The 25205-nt window shown below is 28.3% G+C and overlaps 2 protein-coding genes across 6 annotated transcripts in view; both read right to left on the bottom strand.

Moving 5' to 3' along the window:
* LOC123270217 (transmembrane protein 132E) overlaps positions 1-25205 on the bottom strand; it is a 123177-nt gene that overhangs the window by 79156 nt on the left and 18816 nt on the right. The window lies entirely within an intron of this gene.
* LOC123270225 lies at positions 7082-11489 on the bottom strand. Its single transcript, XM_044736191.1, has 4 exons — positions 11111-11489; positions 10642-10977; positions 9587-9928; positions 7082-7811 (listed from the first exon to the last, which is right to left on the bottom strand). Exons 1-4 carry the CDS (start codon positions 11195-11197, stop codon positions 7236-7238), a joined length of 1341 nt encoding a protein of 446 aa, XP_044592126.1. The 5' UTR covers positions 11198-11489; the 3' UTR covers positions 7082-7235.

The raw sequence follows: 25205 nt of genomic DNA, 5'->3' as shown, positions 1-25205 counted from the left end.
ATTTTTTTTATTTTACAAATAAAAAAAATTTTGCTGGATTATTTTACACACAGACTTAATATTTTATTAAAAATATTGTGAGTTATCAAAAAAACTTTTCATCTATTCACTTTTTATCCAAGATTAATCCGCACTTCTTTTAGCTCTTCATTCTTTTTTTATTTCTATCTATATGTCTATATTATATATGTACAGTAATTTTTATAAGTCTCTTTAGATTCAAATCCTCGTGAAAATAGCCGGGAATCTGGGTATTAAATAACTTTTTCATATTTTTTATGTAATGAGTTTCCATCTAGAATTTTAGCATTCTTACTTCTGTATCCAATATCTTGCTGTGATTATTTTATTTTTTTATTTTTTTCCCTTTCTCATCAATCTTTTTATTTTATTCTCAGCAATTTAATCTTTATCCGCAATCTCTGGCAGCTACTGCAGATATCAAACTTTTCCGGGAGTTTATAATTAAAAAAATTCTTAAACTATTTTAATTTTAATTCAAGTAGGAAATTGTGTCATCTGTCTTTCACAGAAACTCTGTCATGTATTTTTTATTTATAATTTAGGTATAATGATGAATTTTATTTAAAAGATATATATGTAAGAAATTTAATTAATTATTGGAGAAATCATTAATCTACAGATAATGACTATTAAAAATTGTTTTTAAATGACAGTTTGAATAAATGGTTTTGCTATGGCCTTTTGAGATCCTAGAGTAATAATAAACATTGACATAATTAAATTTCTATTTAAGAGCTATTTATATAATTAGCTTTTAACAAGCCGGCTTACTGTCAATAAAATGCTTAAGAAACTTCGAGCCAATGAAGTGTTTTTAAAGAATATTGAGTTTATTTTTATTCTTAATAGATATTTTATACAATTATAAAAATTATTTGATTTAAAAAAAATATTCTTCGAAAATTTCATTATTAAGATGAAAAGATATTAAATTTGAAATTCAATTCTGACTATAATATTTAAGATACGATAAATTTGTAAGAGACCTTTTTTCTAGAAAATTTGAATTTTTACAAAATAAGTCTTTATCAATTTTCTTATATCTTTAGTAATTTACCCACAATTTTGGTTTTAATTATCTACAAATAATTTTTTTATAAATTGCTCCTTACAAATTGTTTTTTATATCAAGATTCATCGTAAAAAATTGAAATCAAAATTACTGGTGAAGAAGATACAAAAAAATGATAAAATATCTTTCTTGTCAAAAATTTGATTCTCTACAAAAAAGTTGACCACTAAATTTCTTGTATCTCTAATAGTTTAGTTACAATTTTGATTTTAATTATTTGCAAATAATTTTTTGTAAGTTGCTCTTTACAGATTTTTCATGTCAAAATTTATAGTAAGAAATTAAAATTAAAATTATGGGTGAAATATTGAAGAGACAAAAAAATAATACGAGACCTTTATTATAGAAAATTTAATTTTCAACGAAAAAAAAATCCTTATCAATTTTCTCATATCTTCATTATTTGACTCCCAATTTTGATATTCTCGTGATAAATAATTTTCCCGTATAACCTCTATATAAATTATTTCGATCAAGATCTGTAGTAAAGAATTCAAATCGAAATTATAGATAAAATATTAAAAATACAAAAAAATTAATAGAGACTTTTCTTGTAGGAAACTTAATCTTCTACCAAAAAATTTTAATCAATTTTCTCGTAGCTCCAATAATTTACTTACACTTTTGATTTTAACAATTCATAAACATTTCTTTTTTTTGTTAGTATGAATAAAGAAACTTATTTTTAGTAAAAAAATATTTCTCTTGAATCAAGTTATTTTTTCTTCAGTGTAGCTTAAGTAAAACTAATTAGATGACAATCATTAAACAGCAGATCGTTTTAATTCTAGCAGAAAGAGTTTAATTATAGGAAATTATATTTATAAAAATAATATGGCGTATGAAATTTCGATGAAGAACGTAAGAATAGAGCTTGCAAGTTGTAACCAGTGACCTGCATTGGAAAGCCAAGGAGTAATTTTATTCTTCAGATATCTCTAATAATAATTTGAATTTCGAATTGACGTCACTAAGCGAGATATACTGTATAATGCAAGATATCTACCATTTTTTACTTTCCGAAGAATCTATTATTTATTTTATCTGGTAATCTACACTAATTCGGGGTCTACTTTGACAGGATAAATAAATAATGTAGGAAAGTTCCAATGGTTTTACTTGTACCGTCATGCGATATGAAGGGAATTAGATAGCTTGGGTCGAAGACGAATAGGATAAATAACGTTAAATAAATATGTATGTAATATTTTAGGCCTAAATTTTTTTCCAGTCATCGAACGGTTTTACTAAAAACTTTCAATATTTTTTTATCATTAATTTCATTTATTTTTTTTTTGTTTTTTTTTTTTTTTTTTTCATTAAATACACAGAAATAAAATTTTTTAGTAAGGTTGCGTCATTCAAAGATTTTTAGAAATTTATTAAGAAAAAAAAAATAATTTTTCGTTGAAATTGATAAAAATTTTTAACTTCCCGCTAAAAATCTCAGATTTTCAAAAATCGGGAAGTTATTGTTTTCACCCCGTTTTGCAAAAATCGAGTTTTCATCAGATCTCGACGTTTGAAGGTCACAGGAAGCTTCCCTGACTATCCCCGCGAGGTTGTCACTATGTCTGTATGTATGTGTGTGTGTGTGTGTGTGTGTGTGTGTGTGTAAGTATGTGAATCACTTATAACTTTTGAACGGTTGAACCGATTTCATCGCGGTTGGTGCCATTCGAAAGGGCTTCGCCAAACTTAGATTTCCTGAGAATTTGAACCGATTCGGACCGATAGATTTTGAGAAATTTTGAAAAATCTCAAAAAAAATTAGAAAAAAATCATTTTTGAAAGTGGTTTTTTTGGAATATCTTTTAAACGGCTCGATCGATCAATTTCAAAAACTAATCAGCTCTTAACGTCAAAAAACCACGCCGATCGGCGCTAATCCGGTCAAAATCGGTTGATTCGTTCGAGAGATAGCGTGAACGAAATAAAACCGAAAAAAACCGAAAAAACTGTTTTTTTCACATAACTTCGTCATTTCTTCTCGGATCGTTTTTGATGATATAGAATAATTTCAGAGGTTAAAAAACCGCGTCGATTGCCGCCGAAAACGTGGAAATCGGTTGATTAGTTCGAGAGATATCCTCGACGAAATATTTGGAAATAAGGATTTTTTCAACATAACTTCGACATTTTTTGGAATAACTTTCAAACAGCTCTACCGATCGATTCCAAAAACTAATCAGCTCTTAACATCATAAAACCACGTCGATTGCCACCAAGCTGGTCAAAATCGGTTGATTCGTTCGAGAGATATCGTGAACGAAAGAAAACCGAAAAAAGTGTTTTTTCAGAGTTACTCCGAAATTTCTAGTTTGACCAATTGAAACTTAGAAATTATTTATAAGGCTTAAAAAACTACGTAGAATGCTGCCAACCGCGTAAAAATCGGTTCATTCATTCAAAAGTTATTGCGGTATGAACATTCAAAAAATAGTGTTCCATGAAACTTCTATCAGACTTTTGAGCTCAAAGAGCTCAAAAGCATAGAAAAGGTATCTTTTTGAGCTCGGAGAGCTTAAAACAACACACAGATTGTACTTTTGAGCTCGAAGAGCTCAAAAAAGCGGCCAGGTATTAACGGAATTAGCGGGAAGTTGCAGGGATGGCCTTTAGGGTCAACCGTTTTCCTAATTTTTTTTTATTTTATTTCAAAAATTTTGCAGTTTAATTTTTTATTAATTATAATCAATCAATTTCAAAAATAACCTGGTGAAGTGCCTATAAATTCGCAGTTATTGAAAATTTGCTATTAGTTTTAATAATTTTTTTCTTTTGAAGTTTTTCGAAATAAATGATAAATTTTTATCTAAAAATAATAATTTTGCCAAAATAAACTAAAATCTAATGATTTAAGATATGTTTAATCTTAACCTCGAATAACTTTCGGAAAATTAACTTTATCGAAAAAATCATTCAAGACCTTTTTTGATGAGCGTTTAATTTCCCATAAAAAATATTCAAACTATAAAATATTCCAAACTCTAAAAATATTTTTTCCTATGCTTTTTAAATGGCAAATAAAATTTTTAATTTGTGACCTCTAAATTTTAATTTTAAGGGCTAAAATTTTAGCAGTCTTTATTTTGGAATTATTTGACGAAATTTCAAGATCGTTTGAACAAAAAAAATTTTCAATTTTTTTTATACATCCTTATATAAATATAGAAAAAAAGCACAAAAGTTCATCCAGCCAGCTCGTCGCCTCGGGTAATATTTTTACACTAGACAATCGATACTTTTGTTATGTATAGTACTGACTTTCCAGACTAGAGATATAGAAATTCTCCGGTTTTGTTCCACTGGGAATTACCTTATTAACGTTCCAAAGCTTTTTTTATCAATAAAATATCTCTCATAGTTTTATGGCGGCTTTACAAACTTATTTATTTGGTGTAATTTCGGTAATTAAGGTCATTCGGGGTGTTTGGATAAGTCACGCCTAGCGTTTTAGCCTTGGAACTTTTTTTCGAGGAATTAGGAATAGAAGGGTGGTTTCTTCTCTCTATAGTTTTTTTTATTTGTTGGTTTTTTTTTTTTTTTAATGTCAAATGGGCATAGGAGTCTTTTTTTAGCGGCTTATTATAAGAAAATCTATTGCGAATTGTTAGAAAATTATTTTTAGTTTTATTAATCATTCTCGTTCAGATACAGATCTATGGAATTAAATACAATGATAAAATTCAGGTTTTTTGAATAAACTTCTTTAATTGATGCATTGTATTTATTTTTCAAATCTGCAACGTTTTATTGCGTATCGCGATTTCCTCAGGTGTCTATAAATATAAGGATATGTATATAAATTAATTAAACAATATCGTCACCCATATTTGTACGTTTCGATATTTTAACAATTAAACATTTTTTTCTTCAAACATTTATAAATAAAAGTTAATTTACATGATATTGTTTAGCTAATTTATTTATAGATATATTTATAGACGTCTGAGGAAGTCGCGATACGCGATGAAACGTTGCTGATATGGAGAATATATGATATCAAATAAAGACATCGATCCAAAAAAAACTAAATTTTTACAGTATATTCATTTTTAATGTTTTATCATTTTGAAAGTTTGCGGGAAAAAAAATACTTTTTATAAATTGATAAAAATTAACTTGATTAAAAAAAAAATTATTTTTAAAATTAGTACTGATAGAAAAATTTTGTGATACTCAATAAGCTTTATTAATTGATATTAAATATTTGTTTTGAATTAATAAATTTTTGTTTAACTGTTAAAAAATATTTATCAATAGTTAAAAAATATTGAGCTATGATAACATAACTAGTTATGATAACATAAATAATTTGTTTTATTTAATAGTATATATAACAATGGAGTATTTCAGATCTCATGGATTATTAATAATATGTTAACTTTTAAGGTATACATTTATTTGATTTATTTATTGATTTACTGTTATTTTGACGATTGTAATCATAATATTTAATATTATTTTTTCATTGAACAGATTACCTAATGAAGCTGAAAATAAACAACGAAACGTTGCATTTTTTAATATACTAACGTTGTTGTCATTTGGTTCAAGTTCCCAATAACTTAATAATCATTTATGAACATGGATGAGAATAACATTAACAATATTCAGTTATCCATACTAATATTATAAAGAGAAAAGATTTGATTGTTTGTTTGCATTAAATAGACTTCGAAACTACTGAACCGATTTGAAAAATTCTTTCACTGTTGGGAAGCTACACTATCCCCGGGTGACATAGGCTATATTATATTGTAATTAATTTTGAAAATTTTTTTAAATACCCGTGCGAAGCCAAGGCGGACTGCTAGTATTTAATAAATGAACAAATGATTTCCAAATAAATAAGTTCATCAACAATTAATAAATTTTTTCATCAGTGTAAGGCATGATAAAAAATTCAAGATTTTAAAAATATTTTATTTCATATTATTTAAATGAAAAATGAAAAATCCAATTTCTGACCTCTAAATTTCAATATTTAGTGCTCAAATTTTGACAGGTTCTTTATTTTAGCATTCTCTGACAAAATTTAAAAATAATTTGTAAAGAAACAAATTATCGATTATTTTACCACACCCTAGTATATTTAAGGTGTATCTTTAACCCTGAATAATTGTTAAAGGAGTCAATTTGTCATAAAATATTAAGGGATCTTTTTTATAGAACATTAAACTTCTTTAAAAAATATAAATCATTCAAAAAAGCGGCAGGATGGCCGAGCGGGTTAAGTCATTATATCGTTAATTCGTTCGTACATCATGCCGTGAGGCGAGGGTTCGAACCCCGACGGTTATTCGAATAGTTCCAAAATCAACCGTCGGGGGTCGCTCCGGTAGCCGACTTGTACTAGCATGGGTTTTCTGTGTGGTTTCCCCATCGCCACTATTCCAAAAGCCATTCGAAAGAGGTGAGGAATAGGGTAAATACAGTACAGGAAGCACAAGTCGGTCCACAGCCGCAAGAGATACGCAGAGATTATAAATAGTTGAAAGAGCAGGTTGCGATATCTATGTGCGAAATTTGAAAGGCAAAAACTTTGAACGCAGTGAAAAATTTGAAAGAAATTCGAACGCAGTGAAATAGAGAGAGGCAGTACAATTGTGATGAAAAAATTATAAAAGGCAGTTCTTACTGCTGTACAATGTAACAAATCTATCTATCTATAAATCATTCAAAATTATTTCACTCGATTGTTTTTGAAGTTATAAAAATAAATATGAAAAATAGCGATAATAGACTCCATAACATTAATGTTAAATCCTCAAACTTTCACAAAATTTTTTTGTCGCCCCGAATAACATTTTTGATGTCTGAACAAAAAAATTGGTCAATTTTTTTGGCTTAATCTAATATAGTATTTATTAATAGTACCCTCTTGTGTTAATTTTCCAGCCATAACTGTGTAATATCTTAAGCTTTATATTAATATTTTGTATGGTGCTATAATAATAAAAACCTCAATTAATATTAATTTCCATTTAATCTAGCAATTAATCTCCATTTATTTTATTACATTATCTCTAAATTTTAACTAGTTAATGCCATTTTCTTTTCTTATTTTCTTCTTCCGTTTATTCTGCATTGAGGGTATTTTTTACCGCTGGTACTGCAACGTCGTTAAGTGCAATTAATTAAAGTCTTTCCCACGAGTGTCGTTGAGTCTTGGACAGAGGAAGTGTCTCAAGTTAAGGGGGCCAACGAGACCCTGCTGACAGGCTCCACATTCCGTTAACCACTCTTGAACATTATTAATACATTCATCGGTAACAATACCGCCAATCCCAATTACTTGATAATTAATGTCAATATTTCCCCTTAACGTTAACTTCTCCATTCTCTTCAGAAAATTAACCACAACATCATCCTCTTCCTCATTCCCTTCTGGCTCTTTAATTTGTTCTCCCTCGCAGCCAACATCTTCATTCAGCGATAACGAGGAGCATGATAAACTTAATAAATCTTTATTTTTCACCCTCACTTGATAACTCTCATATATCCCTTGGAAAATTTCGGAAAGACCCAACTTCTCTTTCATGTCTGTGTATTTTATTATTTTTTTATCTTTTAACATGTCGACCTCGTTCTTTTTTCCACCAAACCCGGCTCCGACCCTTTCTTTGGACACCCCTTCCGACCCCGGTTTCTCCTTATGGTTCTTTAACTCCAGCCTTGCTACATCCACTTCTTTGCTTTTAGCTTCACCCTGTGTGTTTTTCATGCAATATACATCAAAAGAAGGAAAATTAATTCAAAATTTGACATTAACTTTTTTAATACTTTATGTATATTTTTTTAAATAATTTTTTAGTTTCACGATCATATAATCGTTTTTGGCATAAAAAATTGAGAAATTAACGTTTCAAAACCTTTTTTTTAATGATCATGAAATTTGTAAAATAAATTTTTAAACTAGTTTTATGGCTTTTTATGTTAATAAAAATTTTATATTCTCCGAAAATCGTTAAAATCGTTCATAATATGTATTGAATGATTTAAGGAGGTTCATCGACAAGAAAAAGACATAATAAAATTCTAAAATTACTTCCCCATTAAAAAATTGTAATCAACTGCATTATTATTCTTAAACAAGATAATCATAGTATCACCAAAAAATTAAAAAAAAAATAAATTATAGGAATTTAGAATTTAATTCCTGATAAAAATTTAGGAGATATGGAAAATTTATGAGCGACATTTTTTGTAGAAAATTTAATATTTTACACAAAAGTTCCCTTGTCAATTTTTTTGTATCTCCAATAGTCGCGTCACAATTTTTAATTTAATTGTTTGAAAATAATTTTTTTTTTAATTGTTCAATACAGATAATTTATATCGAGATTTGTCGTAAAAAATTTAAATATAAATTATAAGTAAAATTTTGAAGATACAGAGAAATTATAAGAGACCTTTTTTGTAGAAAATTTACTTCTTAACAAAAAAAAAAAAATCTTATGAATTTTTTTATATTTCTAATAGTTTACTCGAAAGTTTGATTTTAATTTAATTCTTCTCTTAACAATCATTTTTTTCATAGATTGATTGTGTTATTTTAATCAAGTTTTTTTTTCTTCAGATTAAGTAAATTTTTTTACAATGTAAAAATTTCCAAAAATATCACTTTTATATTTTCTTATCGATATTTAAAAAATGTTTTTTTTTTTTTACTAAAAAATTTAAATTTTTTATTTTTTTTTTTAAATTACTTTATTTTTGACAAGCTTAAAGAAAAATGTAATCGTTCAAAAAAGTTTATAAGAGTCTTATTTATGGATTAAAGTTTTGTGAAACGTGAAACTAGACAATTACTCATTTTTTTTTACTAGATGCTGTTAAGGCACGAAAAAACTTATTAAAAAAAAAATTTTAAATAAAAAAATCGTACGTGTTTCTTGAAACTTCTTTTCAATACAATTGACATATCTTAAGTTCTACAGTGAACCGATTCTTTTAAATTTGAACCTTCTCTACACAAATTCTCCTTTTAAATTTCAGTCAAAAAAATTTTTTCAACTATTGAAAAAAAATTTTGAATTAAAAAAAGTTCAAAAAATTACATCATTTTTTCGAAAAAAATTTATTGAAAAATTGACTTTTTTGAAAAACTTTTATTTACTTATTTTATTGTTAATAAACTTTTAAAAAAAAAATACGTAATAAAAAAAGTTCAAAAAATGACTTTATTTTGCAATCGCCTTTACAAGCCTTTAACTTTTCCAATAATAAATTTTTTCACTTATAAATTTTTTTTCTACCTTTTTAAAACATCAACAAACATCTGGTAAAAAAATTCACAGTTAAAATATTATCAGTCTTTTTTTATCAAACTTTAAAACCCAAAATTTGAGCAACACCCATTATTAGTTTCCTCGACGACAAATCGATTAAAAGTTACAGTGAGTTGAGAAATAAAAAGTAAAACTTTTGTTTAAACTCTTTACATATGTATAATGTGTAGTATGTATGGTAATAGTTACACACCTTTGAGGAAACTTTTACGGAACTGTAGTTCGGGTTGTTTGAGTAACAATCGCTTATTGACTGCAGAGTGGGGCTGCTAAGAGTTTTATCGGCAATATCGTCTTCGTTTTCAGTGGAAGCAAGAAGAGGAACATGGAGCTTTTTTTGCTGAGTGCGAGTACTTTTTTCTCCTACCATCACCGCGAGCTCTTTCTCATCAGCTTTGACAGCGTCCAAACGAGCAAGACATTTGATATCACCATCACCCCTTATCTCCTCTCTGGTTCTTGTCGCACTGCTTTTCTCGACGCTTGAGGCGGAGTCACAGACACGATGATTACTAGTCTTGCTCTTAGTTTCAGTCTGTTGGATGGATGTTTTTTATTTAGAAGATATTGCTATTTATTATGATGTCAGTTTATCGAGGATTTAATTACCATAATCGATTATTTTTTTTCTTTGATAAGTCTAATTGGTTTTTGATTTGTGAGTTGTTAATTTTTATTAATTAGCTCAGATTTTTTAACTTTGCACTTTCAAAGGTTGAAAATTTCCGAAAATTGCAAAGTTATTGTTTTGTATTTTTTTCTGTACCGTAAGGTAATTCTATCTGGTATATTTTTTTTTGCAAAATGGGAGAAAAAATGTGGAATAATTTGCGAATCATTTAGTTGTTTATTTTTTTGTACTTGTTCGAAAGTTAAGAAATTGATAACATTTTTTTAAATTAGTGTGACCTATTTCTGTCATATGTAATGATTCTTCTTAAAAAAATTTTTTTTTCAAAAATTGGAACAAAAAAGTTCAAAATTTTATTAGACTTGTGAAGATAAATTTATAGTTTGAAGCTCGTGAATTTTTATAAAAAAAAAAAACACGAAGGTTGACAGAATTTTATTAAAAATAATCGAAAAGCTGTCAAAAAAATAAAAAAAAAAGGCACGTGCATTTGTTTCAAATAATATTGCGTCTATCCTCTAATGAATACCCGAGTTTTCCAATTGACGCAATTGACAATAAAAATATTATAGGCATATAATAAAATAAACTCTTTATTGTCAGAATAATAGAAATACCTGACTTATGCAAACAGATTTCAAGTCCTCCCGGGAGATTGAGCTCGTAAAAAGCGTTTCATTTTTATCTTTTTTTACCGTCTTATTTCTCATTTCTTCCGCTTTATTCTTTTTCCCGTACTCCTCCAATAACAGTGAATGTCTCAACGGCTTGTCAAGAATTTTGAGATTTTTAGAAGTAGAAGTAGAAGTACTTTCTGGATTTTCACCGGAGCAATCGAGTCGTGCCAGATAACCATAGATGCTGAGCATTGTCGTGAGTGGTATCATACAAGATCCACCTTCAGGTTCGTCCGTAAGCAGCTCGCAAAGATAAATCATCGTTTCCTTTAGACTCTGTATTGTGTATAGTGGGTACACAAAATAAAATAATATTTTGTCAACACAAGCATGACAATACTTACATTCTTTTATATTTTAAATCTATTATTATTATTATTATTAATTTAAAAAAATTTTTTATTCTTACAGAAGTAATAAAACCGCAAGCAACAGCTAAGAATCGATACAGATCCACTTGGCGTCTGCCTTGATCATTTAAAAGTCTACCTATCATCAAGATCTGATAGAGAAGCGTATCCTCAAGACCGATGCCCTGCCACTGAACTAGTAGACTATCCAAGGCCACTTTGCTGTTTGCTCGGCCAAATTGATTGAGAAGGGTCGTCAGGTAACGCGGTGTCAGTCCCGTAGGATGAGTGAAAGGCGGATACTCGAACCGTTCCTGTTACATTTTATTTCAAAAATTCACTTTTGCCCGCTTCGGGCTTCCATTTAAGATACCAATATTCTATATGTCTTTAAATTTGTTATTCTTAATCTCATCGAGAATCATTTATTCCTTTTCAATTAACATTTTTTTGGCAATAATAATAATGACCATTATTATTATTATTGTATTGATTATAGTATCGGTTAATAATTTTTATGGTAATTAATTCATGGACCGGTGAATGAGTACTTGAGAAGAAGTACTCGAGACTCGAGAGATGAATTAATTTGTGAGTGTTGAAACACTTATGTCGAGGGGTCATTGCTATTAAGTCTCCAATTTTTTTTCGAGATCGATATTGTCGAGGTGGAATATATCAATTTATTATTTACTCTTATTTTTTTTTACCCTCGGTATAATACTATTATAATTGGGGCTTACCAGGTATTAGTTTCAAACAGTTTCAAGTCAAGTTATTAACTGTTTCAAGTTTCTATTTTGAAGTTTAATAAATATTAATTAGAATTTTTTTAGTTGATAGACAGCACACTGAAGAAAAAAACTACTTAGTTTGATAATTATATAAATATTCTCTTTATAATTTAAGAGTTACACCGCGTAACCAAACGATCCGGGTTCGAGTCCCGGTCTGCGCTTTCTGAATTATTTTTTCGATAACCGAAAAATTCCTACTGAGTAAGGTCCCCCCTCCCTCCTTTATCTTTTATTTCCCCAGCCCCCAAATTTGTCTTTAATGACAAATTTAGCTATAAATTATGGCTCTTTACCGTAAGATGGACGGTGGTGTTTATTACTCGGTAGGTCTTACTTGGTGACTGAATGGTAATTACGGACAATGTCTCGGATAGCTTAACTGGTAGAGCCTTTGGCGCGTAACCAAACGATCCGGGTTCGAGTCCCGGTCTGGGCTTTCTGAATTATTTTTTCGGTTACCGAAAAATTCCTACTGAGTAAGGTCCCCCCTCCCTCCTTTATCCTCTATTTCCCCAACCCCCAAATTTGTCTTTAATGACAAATTTAGCTATAAATTATGACTGAGTCCTGTGCTGCACTAGACTCATTCGGGTGCGCACACGACTCAGTCTGGTGTAAACTAATTTTTCTTCCATTTTTTCTTGCACACGACTGAGTCTGGTGCCGAAAACGAACCAGTCGGGTTTCATTTTTTCCGTGTGGCCGCTTTTTTTGAGCTCTTCGAGCTGAAAAATACAATCTGTGTGTTGTTTTGAGCTCTCCGAGCTCAAAAAGATACCTTTTCTATGCTTTTGAGCTCTTTGAGCTCAAAAGTCTGATAAAAGTTTCATATGATCAAAATATAAAGATACGGAAAATTTATAAGACTTATTTTGTAGGAAATTTAATTCTCAACAAAAAAAATTTCGATTAATTTTCTTGTATTTCTAATATTTTACTCACAATTTAGATTTTAATTCTTCACAAATTTTTCATATGATCTAGTTCATTAAAATTATCTAAATCAGGATCTATGATAAAGAACTGGAATTAAAATTACGGGTTAATTATTGAAGATACAAAAAAATAATAGGAAACCTTTTTTGTATAAAATTTATTTTTTGACAGCAAAGGTCCTTGTCAATTTCCTTCTATTTCAAATTTTTCTAGGCTAATAGAAGCTTGAAAATGATATTTCTTTTAAAAAGTTATTTTTTTCCGGCACAAATATGAAAAACATTAAAAATAAAAATTAAAAAAAAAATAAAATGTATAAAATATTCCAACATACTTTTAAAATAGCAAACTCTAACAGTACAAATTTTACAAATTCCCTGAATTCTTTAAATATAAGCACGAAAAATATTCAAAATATTGGCATAATTTAAAATACCGAAACGACAAACTCAAGAAACAAATAAACCGAATTCCGGAATGTAATCTAGCAGTAACCTGACAAAGAAATATATTAATTTTCCAAACACACATCCGACATTTAAAGGTTAGCTTTTCAATACATACCTTGACCGGTGGCGCTTTATTATCAGCGATCGCGCGAAAATACCTCGAAGTCCACTCAAGCAAATCATAAGGGCGCGTTTTTATTGCCGCTTTTGCGTAAAGTTTCAAAATTCCCGGCAAAGCGGGTGGCACTGTGATTTGCTCACATGAGTAAATGTGTTTGGTTGAACTCGCTGCCATTTTGTCGTCACTCTTTTGTCGATGGCTTTAAGCCAAGAAATGATTATCTTTTCTTTATAAATAGAAAGCTTAGTCTGAGAATAAAAAGTTGAAATGTCGAGTGTTGATTTTAGCAATAAGAGTTAATAAGCATATAGGGCTTAAGGCTCATTGTTAGGTTTAAAGTCGAGAGGAGTAGAGTTGAGGGTTATAGTCTGCAAGGCTAAGGAGAACTACTCGTGCTGACTTGCACCCTCACAACCTCTTGTATAACAACAGTTGTTTTTTTTTCTTTGTCTTTGCTAGCCACGCTAACAATTGCCTCTACCTAGACCTAGGTGTCCCAAGAGGACCTCTGAGGACTTGAGATTCCTCGCGAGTCGAGGAGTCTACTCTTTGCAAGTACAGAGACAAGAGATAGGGAAAAAGTTGGAGTAGAGCAGTACAGCAAAAAGATGAAGGAAAAAAAGGCAAGGGGAGGTGGAATGAAATGGAATATTAAAAATTTAACCAGAAAAAATTAATTCATTTAAGAGGTTTTAAGCTGACTATTTCACGGAGATTTTCATGTAGATTATCAACATTAGCGGAGCTGAAAGAAGCGGATGAAAAAATTAATTAATTAATTAATAGTGATAGAGACAAAAAGATTTTACTAAAGGATCAAGAGAATGCCGAGATAAGAGGCTTAAGTAATAGACGTTATATTAATTATTGGGAAGAAAAAATATTTATTAGTTGCATTGAGGTCACGAGGAGTTAAAATTTAGTGTAGTATACTCTCGAGAGTCGAGTCAAAGAGCCCATGGATGATGAGTGAGAGATGTTGAAAGTCGAAGTGCTTGGGCAATTAGACTTGCTAAATTATGCCTTCGCTGGATTTATCAAGCACCTCACTTTAAAGCTCTTCTATTGCACCCGGAATAATTATTAAGAGTCTGTAACGATTTGTACTTTTGTAAATGGTTATATAAGAGGTAGAATTTTTTATTTGGAAAAAATTTATTTGATGTTTTGGGAATTATTAATTTTTCAGGTTTTTGTTTATTTTAAAGTTAAAATTTACAGGTCAAATTTTTGACAAGGGAATTTTCACATTGTTGAAAGTGGAAATTTTTTTAATAAATTTTCAAACATTTGTAAACATGGATTTTTTTTTAAGATTTCTAGATTTAAAATTTTAAACCCGAAAATTTGAAAATAATTTCTGGATATTCTTGGCCTAAAAAATTAAAAAATTAATATTTTTTCTAATGATTTCTTTTATCGGTAAATTTGCCGTAAATTTTACAATTTTTTCATTGAAAAATTGATCTTTGAAATTTTCTTTTGAATTTATCTATTTCCTATAAATTTTAAGAAAAAAAATATTTGATTATTTAAAAAAAAAAACTTTTTAATCGAATAAATTAATATTTGAAAAAATATAAATTTAAAAAAAATTACTTCTAAAAATCACCCGACTAGAAATTTCAGTGAGGCAGTGATTTGGTGCAAGTAAGGCATGCCGAATTCCAAACTTGCGGTAAGTGAGGCATCCAAACCTGGCCGAAGTTTTGGATGTAACGCAGTTACGAGGCTCAGCCTAACTTGGCTTCCTGATTAGGCTGCAGTTTGGAAACCAGACTTGCTGGTGATTATCTAAACCTCATTCGGTCCGAATTTGGCTACCTAAGTAGGCAGCATTTCGGACACCAAATTCGCAAGGAAGAATCCAAATTTAATTCTTTCTTGGTTTTTAGCTTTTTTATTATCAAGCGAAAATTAATAATAACAAATGCTTACTTTTTTTATCTACTTTTACTATTTTAAGTATAAATATGGAATTTAGAACTAAATTTTTCAAATATTTCATGAATAAAAAAAAAACAAATTTTTTTTGCTTTTATTTAATATTATTTTTTATTATTTAATTTTAGTTTTTCGGTAATTTTTTTTTTATTTTTTGGAGCGTTTTTTATGTGAAGAAGTTTTTTTTGATTGGTAGATTTGATAAGTCAAGGGGGAAGGAGATGATGTAGGAGTTAGATACATTAGTCACACATAACACTTAACTTTACTTCACACTCGTCGAACGCGAGACTCGAACACCGTACCCGACGCACAAGAGCCCTATACCATACCGCGACGCTACGACGATGATGAGCGACTTCGTGCCTCAAGATACTTATAAGCACGACCAATGTTCGGCTTGCCTAATTTAAAACAAATAAGATTCGAATTGGGGTAGCCTAAGTTTGGAAAGCCAAGTTCGCTCCAAACTGGCAAAACTCAGGTTATCGTTACTTGAACCCAGTTCGGCATTCCCATGATATATCAGACTTAAGGAATCCATGAGACTTTCCTAGTTACGTCCAAGTTTGGCAAGCCAAACTTTAGCAATTATTTATGGTTACCGTTATTAAAAATCAGTCCGGCTTTTCCATAATATGCCGGACTTCGGCAATGCCACACAGTTTCAGGATCACAACCAAATTTGGAATATTTTCGGCATGCCAATTTTTCGCTCTGCTCTTGGTTTTTATGAGATGCAACTTAGGCAGGCCTAAAATAGACAAACCAAACTTGTCCCTCACTCATTCTTCGGCATTCCTTACTACAATTTCTAGTCGGGAGTTTGTCATACTATTAGTAAGCCTGACTTGCATGAAGTCACGGTTACCGAAAATTTACCGAAGTTTGGTTTGCCAAACTTGGGCATAACTTGGAAAACCTACGGCAGTTCGAAGTTTGACATACTATTGGTATGCCTGACTTCCATGAAATCACAGTTACCGAAGATTTGTTGAAGTTTGGTTTGCCGAATTTGGGTGTAGCTTGAAAAACCTACGGCAGAACAAAGTTTGACAAACTATTGGTGTGCCTGACTTGCATGAACTCACGGTTACCGAAGATTTGCTGAAGTTTGGTTTACCAAACGTGGGTGAAGCTTGGAAAACCTACGGCAGAACGAAGTTTGACAAACTATTGAATTTGGGTGTAGCTTGGAAAAACTTCGGCAGTGCCGAACTTTGGCTTACCTATAGTGGAATTAATAAGGCGTGAATTAGGCTTGCCAAAGTTCGAAAAGCCAAACTTGCCCCGAATTGATTGTTCGGCAATGCCTCACGAAATTTCTAGTCGGGCACACCGATATTTTCAAAAAATTTCTGTGCTCTAAAATCCAAAATAATCTATAAAAATTCTCGACCCAAATGAAACTCAATAAAAAATCTCCAAAATATTTCTAACACTCGAGCTCAGAATGTAAATCCAAAAATTATTCAAACCAAACAATAAATATCCATTAAAAAAGTAATAAATTAGTATTTTCTCATGGAGTAAAAAATTCATTAATATGCCAATAAAGTTTCTGGGACTTCTATTCAAAGAATGGCAACGCATCCGTTGAAAAAAATCACAATATTCATCGCAGGTCTTGAATGGATATGTGGAACACGTCTCTCTATATCTTCATACATCTACAACTACATATACCTCTCAGCACTCTACGCTCTATACGTTTCTCCCCCACACATAAATTTAGTACATTCCCCAGCTAATAAAACCAAATAAAAAAATCTAAAAGAAAATAATCATAGTAAAAATAATATATGGAGATAAATGAAAATATAAAATAAATTTCTACTTTATAAATCGAAAAAAGTCTAGATGAAAAATGAAAAATACATATTTATCTACATATATCTATATATATTAAAAGAATAAACTGTAAAGATCAAAGCGGAAATATTGGAGAGGCTTTTGAAGAGTAAAACACGTAAATAAAATGAGTACAAGCAAGGATGAGCGCAAGAGATAAAAACTCGGAAATTTTTCTATATCCTTAATGCAAGTATGTGCGCGAATGTAATGTGTACACACATTTACGGAAAAAAAGGAATAAAAAAGAGCGTGCAGTAATAAGAGAAATGTTTAAAAATTTAGCGACTGAAGTAATGGCGGTGCGACTGCGGTTACAAGCTATTTCACGCCTTTTTTTTTTCTTTGTGCACAATTTTACTTTTTTTTTTCATTTATTTTTAGCGCTATTTGTTCTTGACCTTTTTTATCCAGTTAATACGCGATAATCCAGGGTAGTGTCTGTAGAATTTTATTTCTAATAAAAAAATTGTTTTTTTGGTTATTTTCGCACTCTACATTTTTAACCCACGAAATCTGTATAAAGCTAACGAATGTTCGTATAATCGGTTTCATTTGAACGTTTTATTATGCCGGTTTATTTTCCGTAGGTGGATGCATCCGCAGGAATGAAAATGAAGAATAATAATAAAAACAAAAGTGAATTAACGAAAAGTTGAAATAAAAATAATAATAATAATAATAATAATAATAATGGTGGTGGTGGGTGGAGGATGTAGGATGAGATTATTGGAATCCCTGGGAGTTTTGTGATGATCGAACGCGGAACGACGTGTGGACTCGATGAGTAGGAAGAGAGGATCCAGGATAGAAAGAATTTACCGATAACGAAAAATCTCTCGTTCACTATCGCTTCGCGATGAAAAGTACATTGGAGATAAAACGAGAGTATTATGAACAGAATTGAGGGATCGAGGATGGAGGATAGAGGAGAGTTAACCAAAAAAATATAATAGTCATGATAATAATCATTATGACAAACACATAAAATAGAAAAACTTTTCTCATTTACTTTTTTCTGCTGATCGGATAGAATTGTTTTTACGTTTTTCTTTTTACTTTTTTTTTTGGTATGTAAAGGCAAAAGAAAATAGTTTTAAAAGCTTGAAAATGAACCTCATATTTTAAATTTTAGGGATTCATTCATTTTTATTTTTACAGAAAATTTGTGATGTGATAAATCAGAGAGTTTTTAATTAAATTATTATTGGATGCGGAATTCATTATTTGAAAAATAGGAATTATTTTACATGTTAATTAGGGCATAATTTATTTTTTAATTTTAAAATGGGGTTAGATAGTAATTAATAGATTATTGATTTGTGATTTTGTAAAAAATTTTTTGACAAATAAAGAATTAGTTTTGAAACATATTGTAAATTTGTTAATTTGAAAAAAATTTGTTCATTTATTAAATATAACTAAATCTTTATTAAATCATTTAATGTTAAAAATAATTTTTAACATTAATAAAAGCTTATTAAATTTTAACAAATCCTTGAATCAGTGCGCTATAAAAAATGTGCAACTGTTTTAGTCGTTCTTTCGCAGTCCAATATGGAATTTTTGAATAATTTGGTTATTCAGTAATCAATGATTACTAATCATTTAAAGAATAATTTAATGCTCTGCAAGATATCAACTATAGATTGCACCCCTCAAAACGCAAAAGTCTGAGTTTATGTTTTTTTTCTCAACGTTTCAAGGTTTCTTTAAAAATTCAGTGTTACTAAATTCAATATCCAATTTAAAAGGATTTTTTATTATTTATTTGATGCACAAAATGTACTTCATTTATATGTTGAAAAGTCTTTTCAAAAAACCACTGATAGTAATGTGAGTTGTAAAATTACAATCTAGTCAAACAATATTATGAATCTTATCACAGGATGCGTAATAAAAAATAAAAAATTTTAATTATTTTACAATAATTAATAATTTATTCTAATAGCTGATATTTTCCAATAAATTTCAACAAATGTCTAAAAAATAAGAACAAATAAAAAATTTAATAAATGATTGACACATTTAAAAATATTTCTCTCCAATATCTTTTATTTAATCGTTGATTATTGAACTAATCGTCAAAATTTTAATCTTAAAAAAAAATATAAATAAAACCTCATACAGAAGTGAAAAGTAGTAAATAACGGCGCGACATTAATAGAGAATTTTAAATGACAAGTCGCGACGTCTATAAATTAAATTTATTTATTTGTATTTCGGGTGTCAGAAGTACAATTGATACTGACAATAAAATGAAAAAGTATAATAGAAAGAGCGTAGATATATATGGTATATATGTATGTTTTAACCTAATGTCAATATGGTCAACAGATTGATTGACTGCGGGGCTCTACACACACTAATCGTCGTTAAACATCCCCCTGTTGGCACAAACAGCTCACGAACAAATTGATCGAGAGTAAGAGAGGAGGATAAATGGGAGTTGGAGCAAGAGGAGGAGGAGGAGGGGGAAGAGATTGAAGAGCATCACCGGGGAATGTACTACACAGAGGAGAGGAGTAAGGAGAACCCAAAGAGAATGATAGATGTTACAGAATTGAAAGGGCGAATGAGAAAGAGACTAAACGATAAAGCTACAATGCCAATCGACCAATTTGTTGAACCAGTGAATCTATAAATTAATTATCTGCCCAGCAAACTCATTCCTGCGATTTAATATCATTACTATTGATTATTAATTTTCATTCTCCCGGGAAATATGATCCATCTTTTTTTTTTTTTTTTTTTTTTTTTTTTAATTGTTCTACGTATATTAATAATTTAATTTTTTTTTTTCATTATATCATCATAAAAATTTTTAAATGAAATTTTATTTAATAAACTTCCATTTTAAATTCAAATGAAAAATTTATGAAATTATTCTCAAAGGCTTTTAAATTCCATGTATTTATAAAATTTAATTTCCGAGAATTATAAATTAAAATTTAACAAGAGTAATTTTATTTGGAGGATATTTCACTTCGGATATTTTTCTTTGATCATAAAATTACTTTATAAAAAAAAAAGTTAGTAGATTTTTTTTTTTGGAGGAAAATTATTAATTATTAATCAATTGAATATTCTATGGATAAAATACTTGGAAATTTTTGAATAATTTATAGAGCCGTGTTATGCTTCTACTTAATAGATCATTCATTCCTGACCTATAAAATTCAATTCTTGGAAATTATTCAACCCGTTGAGGAGATCAAGAGCGTATACGAATATGTTGAGACGTTTATATGAGACTCTAGGGTGTATTCTTTCGCTGCGGCCGTGAAAATCGATTCTTTAGGTTTTTTTATTTCGGTATTTTGGTTTTTTTGTGATATTAGAAAAATTAGATGAAATGACACACTGACAAATATTTATTTCAAGAATATTTTTGAGAAATTTTTTATAGAGAATTTTTGTCCCCGATAAAAAGCTGAAGATCTTCAAAATTATAAAATTTTTGTTTTTTTAATGAAATTTCAAAAAATTGAATCTAATTAATTTTTTGATTGAATATAAAATTCAACAATGAGTTGATAGAAAAATTAATTTAATTCAAGATAAAGAAATCTTAATAAATTATTATTAAAAATTAGAATATTTTTAATCAAGAAAAATTTTTGAACTATTTAAGTTAAATTGAATAAATTTTCCAACTCGATATCGGAGACCGAAATTTTTAAAAATATTTTCTCAGCTAAAAATTTTTTTGCTAATTTCTTAAAACATTTTGTTTTTAATTTTTTTAGTTTTCCCTTATTCCTCTTAAAAAAAAATAAATGTCACCGTAAGAATTAAAATTTATTAACTTAAGAAAATATTTATTAAAACTTAAGCAAAGAAAATTATCTTCCTTTAAGAAAACTTTTACTTAAACCAAAACCAATTAAATTTTCCTAATTAATTTTCTTGATTAAAATAAATCAATTATTTTGTGCAGTCTACAAATTGATGATTAAAAAATATCAATAAAAAACGAGACAATTTTATATTTTTAGATTTTTAAACTACGAAAAAAATCACCAAAGTCTGTAAATTATTAATGTAATAAAAAAATTAAAAAAAAAATAGATTTTTGGACAACCCCATTTTTTATTTTTTTATTTACAAGTTTACTGAACTCTTTTTCTACATTAATTTTTCCATCAGCTCATATAAAGTTTGTCTTATTATAAAATCCTTATTATTCATCATATCATAATGTTGTTATTAACATGTGAGTTTATTAAAACTGGTATTAAAACCACCTACCAAAGGCCTTAAAACAATACAAATGCACAAAAATGACAAAAAAATAATAAATTGACATTAATTCAAAAACTTTTAGTAACTAATTAAAAAAAATATATAATATATCTATGTGAATAAATTTTTCGAGAAATCCATACTAGTTTTCGCGCAATCCAGTTGAGTAACTTGCGCAAAATCTCTCATATATATGCACCAAACTCTCACCTCGTTAGACGTAATCTTTTCACAAAGCCCATATAAATTTCACTGTGTACTATACATATAATACATACGAGTGGTTGTATATTATTTTCATCATTAAAAATTAAAAAAAGAGTTACTAAGTGCAGAATTAAAAAAAAAATATGATTTTTTTTAGCTATTAATTATTCCGCATTATTAATTATAAGATGCGAGTGAGTAAATAAATACACTGTAGAAAGATTTTTTAATATTCAATAAACCTTACATTAACTGTTAATAGATCATTTTCTAACAATAAATATATGAATAAATGAATGATTTTTTTTATTTGCATCACATCGGTGTTTTACAAAATTTAAAATAGATGTAAATATATACATATATTTAGTGTATTAGAATTATTTTTAAGACATTTTCATATCTAATACGTAGTATTTTATTATTTATTTAAAGTTTTTTAAATTGAAATCTAATAAAAATATCTAATTTGTTTGTTTTTTAGCAACATATTGTTTGCAGCATTACAATAAATATTTATATTACTAAATTAAACTTTATATAAGGATGTCATCTATATTATTAAGAGAATAAAAAATATTTTGTGGCCAGTGTATTTACATGATAAAATGGATTTGTATGGTTAAATTTGGTATTATTAGAAAGATCTTGACTTGAATTTGTGCCTTTTCAAGGTTTCATATCATTCTCACCAATAGTCAAATTATGATGATAAGTATTTAGGCTGCATTCGAAAATGCACTACCTCTAGATACATAATTAAAAAATGACCTTATATATGTATATATGAAAAATATATCAAAGTGCATGTGGGTACTCAAATGAAAGCTCTTAATGAGTGCAACATCGGGATGAGCTTATATCTTTAAAAATGTTAATAATTAAGAAATGACCTTGTATCTTGTGAACTATTGGCATTTTTAAAGATATAAGCTCATCCCGATGTTACATTCATCAAGACCTTTCATTTGAGTACCCACATCAATTTTTCATATATTTATGTATAATATATATATATATATATATATATATATATATATATATATATATATATATATATGAAAAATATATCAAAATGCATGTGGGCATTCAAATGAAAGCTCTTGATGAGTGTAACATCGAAACTTCGAGTGTAACAACATCGTGTCTTTCAAAACGTCAAGAGTTAAAAAAGTACAGTGCAATTTAACAAAAGTCATTATTTAATAAACCAAATTCTATTTATTTATAGTTCACAAGTCCCGGCAGTCATATAGTGGCTGCAAGGTTGCTAGTAGTACTCATCTGATTATAAAATTGTTATGAATTTTTGCCATTCGGCTTTTGCTTTTGCATATAGTTTAATAAATAAATTAAATTTTAAAAAATGTTAACAGTTAATATATTTTCAGTGCAGGGTTTTTTTTTTTTTTTTTTTTTTTTTTAATGAAATATGTTGATAATAACAAACACGTTCTAATAAAAATTTATAAATCATGTTTTTAGTAATACTATAATTAAAACTTTCAAATATCATTTTTTGACAATTTAAAGATGTTCATAAGAAAGGCTCGATTTACAATGAATTGATCATTATTCGAGAGATTGAAGGTGATAATGTCCTTCATTACATTATAGTTAATATTTATAGTTTGCCGAAAAAAAAATTTGAGTTTATTATAAAAATCTTGTCAAAAAAGCAATTTTTTCAGCATCAATGCAGTTCATGCACAGTAAAAAATTTTGCGTCATTGCGTCAAAAATCTTAGTGTTAAAAATTTTTGTGTTAAATATTTAACACTTTTATGTGTAAATTTAACATTTATTCTGTTAAATCAACACAAAAAAGTGTTAAATATTTAACATAAAAATTTTTAACACAAAATGATGCGAAATTTTTTACTGTGTGGCGCCATAGAAAACGCGTGAATTTTTTTAGTCGTTTTTCCGCAAGTAATTTGAAATTTTTGAATAAATTGGTACTCTAAAACTTATTTAAAGAAAATTTTAATGTTCTGGAAGGTATTTAATGTAAATTGCACGCCTAATAAGGCAAAAAGTCTGAGATTGTACTTTTTTCTCAACTTTTTTAAGGTTTCTTTAGAAAATTCGGTGTTGCCAAATTTATTAAGCAATTAGAATGAACTATAATCAATTAATTGTTTAAATTATACTGATAGAAAGATTAATTCAACACTAATACTAATTGATCACCCTGAAGTTCCAGATAATCCCAACAGATTTGTTAACATTAAATAAGCTTTATTAGCGATCAATAAATGGTTTTGTAACATCAGCTGATTTAATAGATATTTATTAACTGTTAATAAATCATTTATTAGATGCCCTTTGTCAACAGTTGATCAATATTTATTAACTGTTAAAAAATTTGTTTAGACTTTAGAATAAAAAGTGCGTATAGAAATTAAACTTTGATACTTTTAACTTCAATAGATAATTTCGGTGAAAATAATAAGTGTATTGTATCTCTATTATAAAAAGTTATAGCATTATTTTTTTATGAATGATCTATACATCTTATGGTAAACAAGACATATCAACTCCAAAAAATTAATTAACTGTTAACAAACATTCGTTAACTAACAGTAATATTTATGAACTGTTAAAAAATATTTAGTTACATTTTGTAAATGAACAAATTTTTTTTCAAATAAACGAATTTATCAACAGTTCCAAAATTTAATTGACGTTTGTTAAAAGTTAAGAAATATTTATTAACAGTTAATTATTCGTTTATCTGTTATATTTTTGTGTTAAATGTTTAACACTTTTATGTGTAAAATTAACAATTTTTCATGATAGTTCTTTTTATTAACTGGTACAATAACTTGCCAGATTTTATAAGAAATAAAAATAGGATAAAATATTTTTAAAAAGTTTGGAAAATCTAAAAGTGCACGCCTCATAATCTCATTTTTTACAAGAAAATTGATTATAATAAAATATAAAAAGCAAAATGATAAAAAACAGAAAACTGCTATGGTTTAGGGGCACCATAACTCTAAGGTGAGGAAAAAAAATACTATAATAAAATGTATAAATAGATATACAAAAAAATCCACAGTCATATATTAGTTTTTTATAAATAATAATTTAACGGCAGTGAATTGAACGCTCATATTAATTAAGAAAATCCGTCGTGTGTTACTTTAGATAATAAAAAAAAAATTATTCCGGTACGATCATTTTTTCGACCAATTTCCCTGCCACATACACTCATTTATACACGGACGTCCAGAAAAGATTATGTTTAATGTTATTATTTACTATGTTAAACAAAAAAATTGATATTGAAATATATTTTATGTGCCTGACAAATTATTTGACTTGATATAAGTGTACTCATATTAACCTGTAAGTGCGATATAAATGACAAAAAATCAATTTCAGTTTCAAGAAAACTGCTTTTTTCGAAATGTCGAGAGTAGAGCACAACCTCAACGTTTCGCTTATGAGGCGTGCAATAGCATTGAAAGAATATATGAAAGATAAATTTGACATATAAAATTAAAACTAAGAATTTCGAATGGAATTGAATGTGATATAATAAATTAAAAAATTTAAATATTGTAAATGTTGTTAAGATTGCCAAGGGTTAAATAAA

The sequence above is a fragment of the Cotesia glomerata genome, linkage group LG8 (genome assembly GCF_020080835.1).
Source record: "Cotesia glomerata isolate CgM1 linkage group LG8, MPM_Cglom_v2.3, whole genome shotgun sequence".
NCBI lineage: Eukaryota > Metazoa > Arthropoda > Insecta > Hymenoptera > Braconidae > Cotesia > Cotesia glomerata.
Note: the sequence above shows the minus strand (reverse complement) of the source record. Positions and strands in the feature narration are given on the sequence as shown.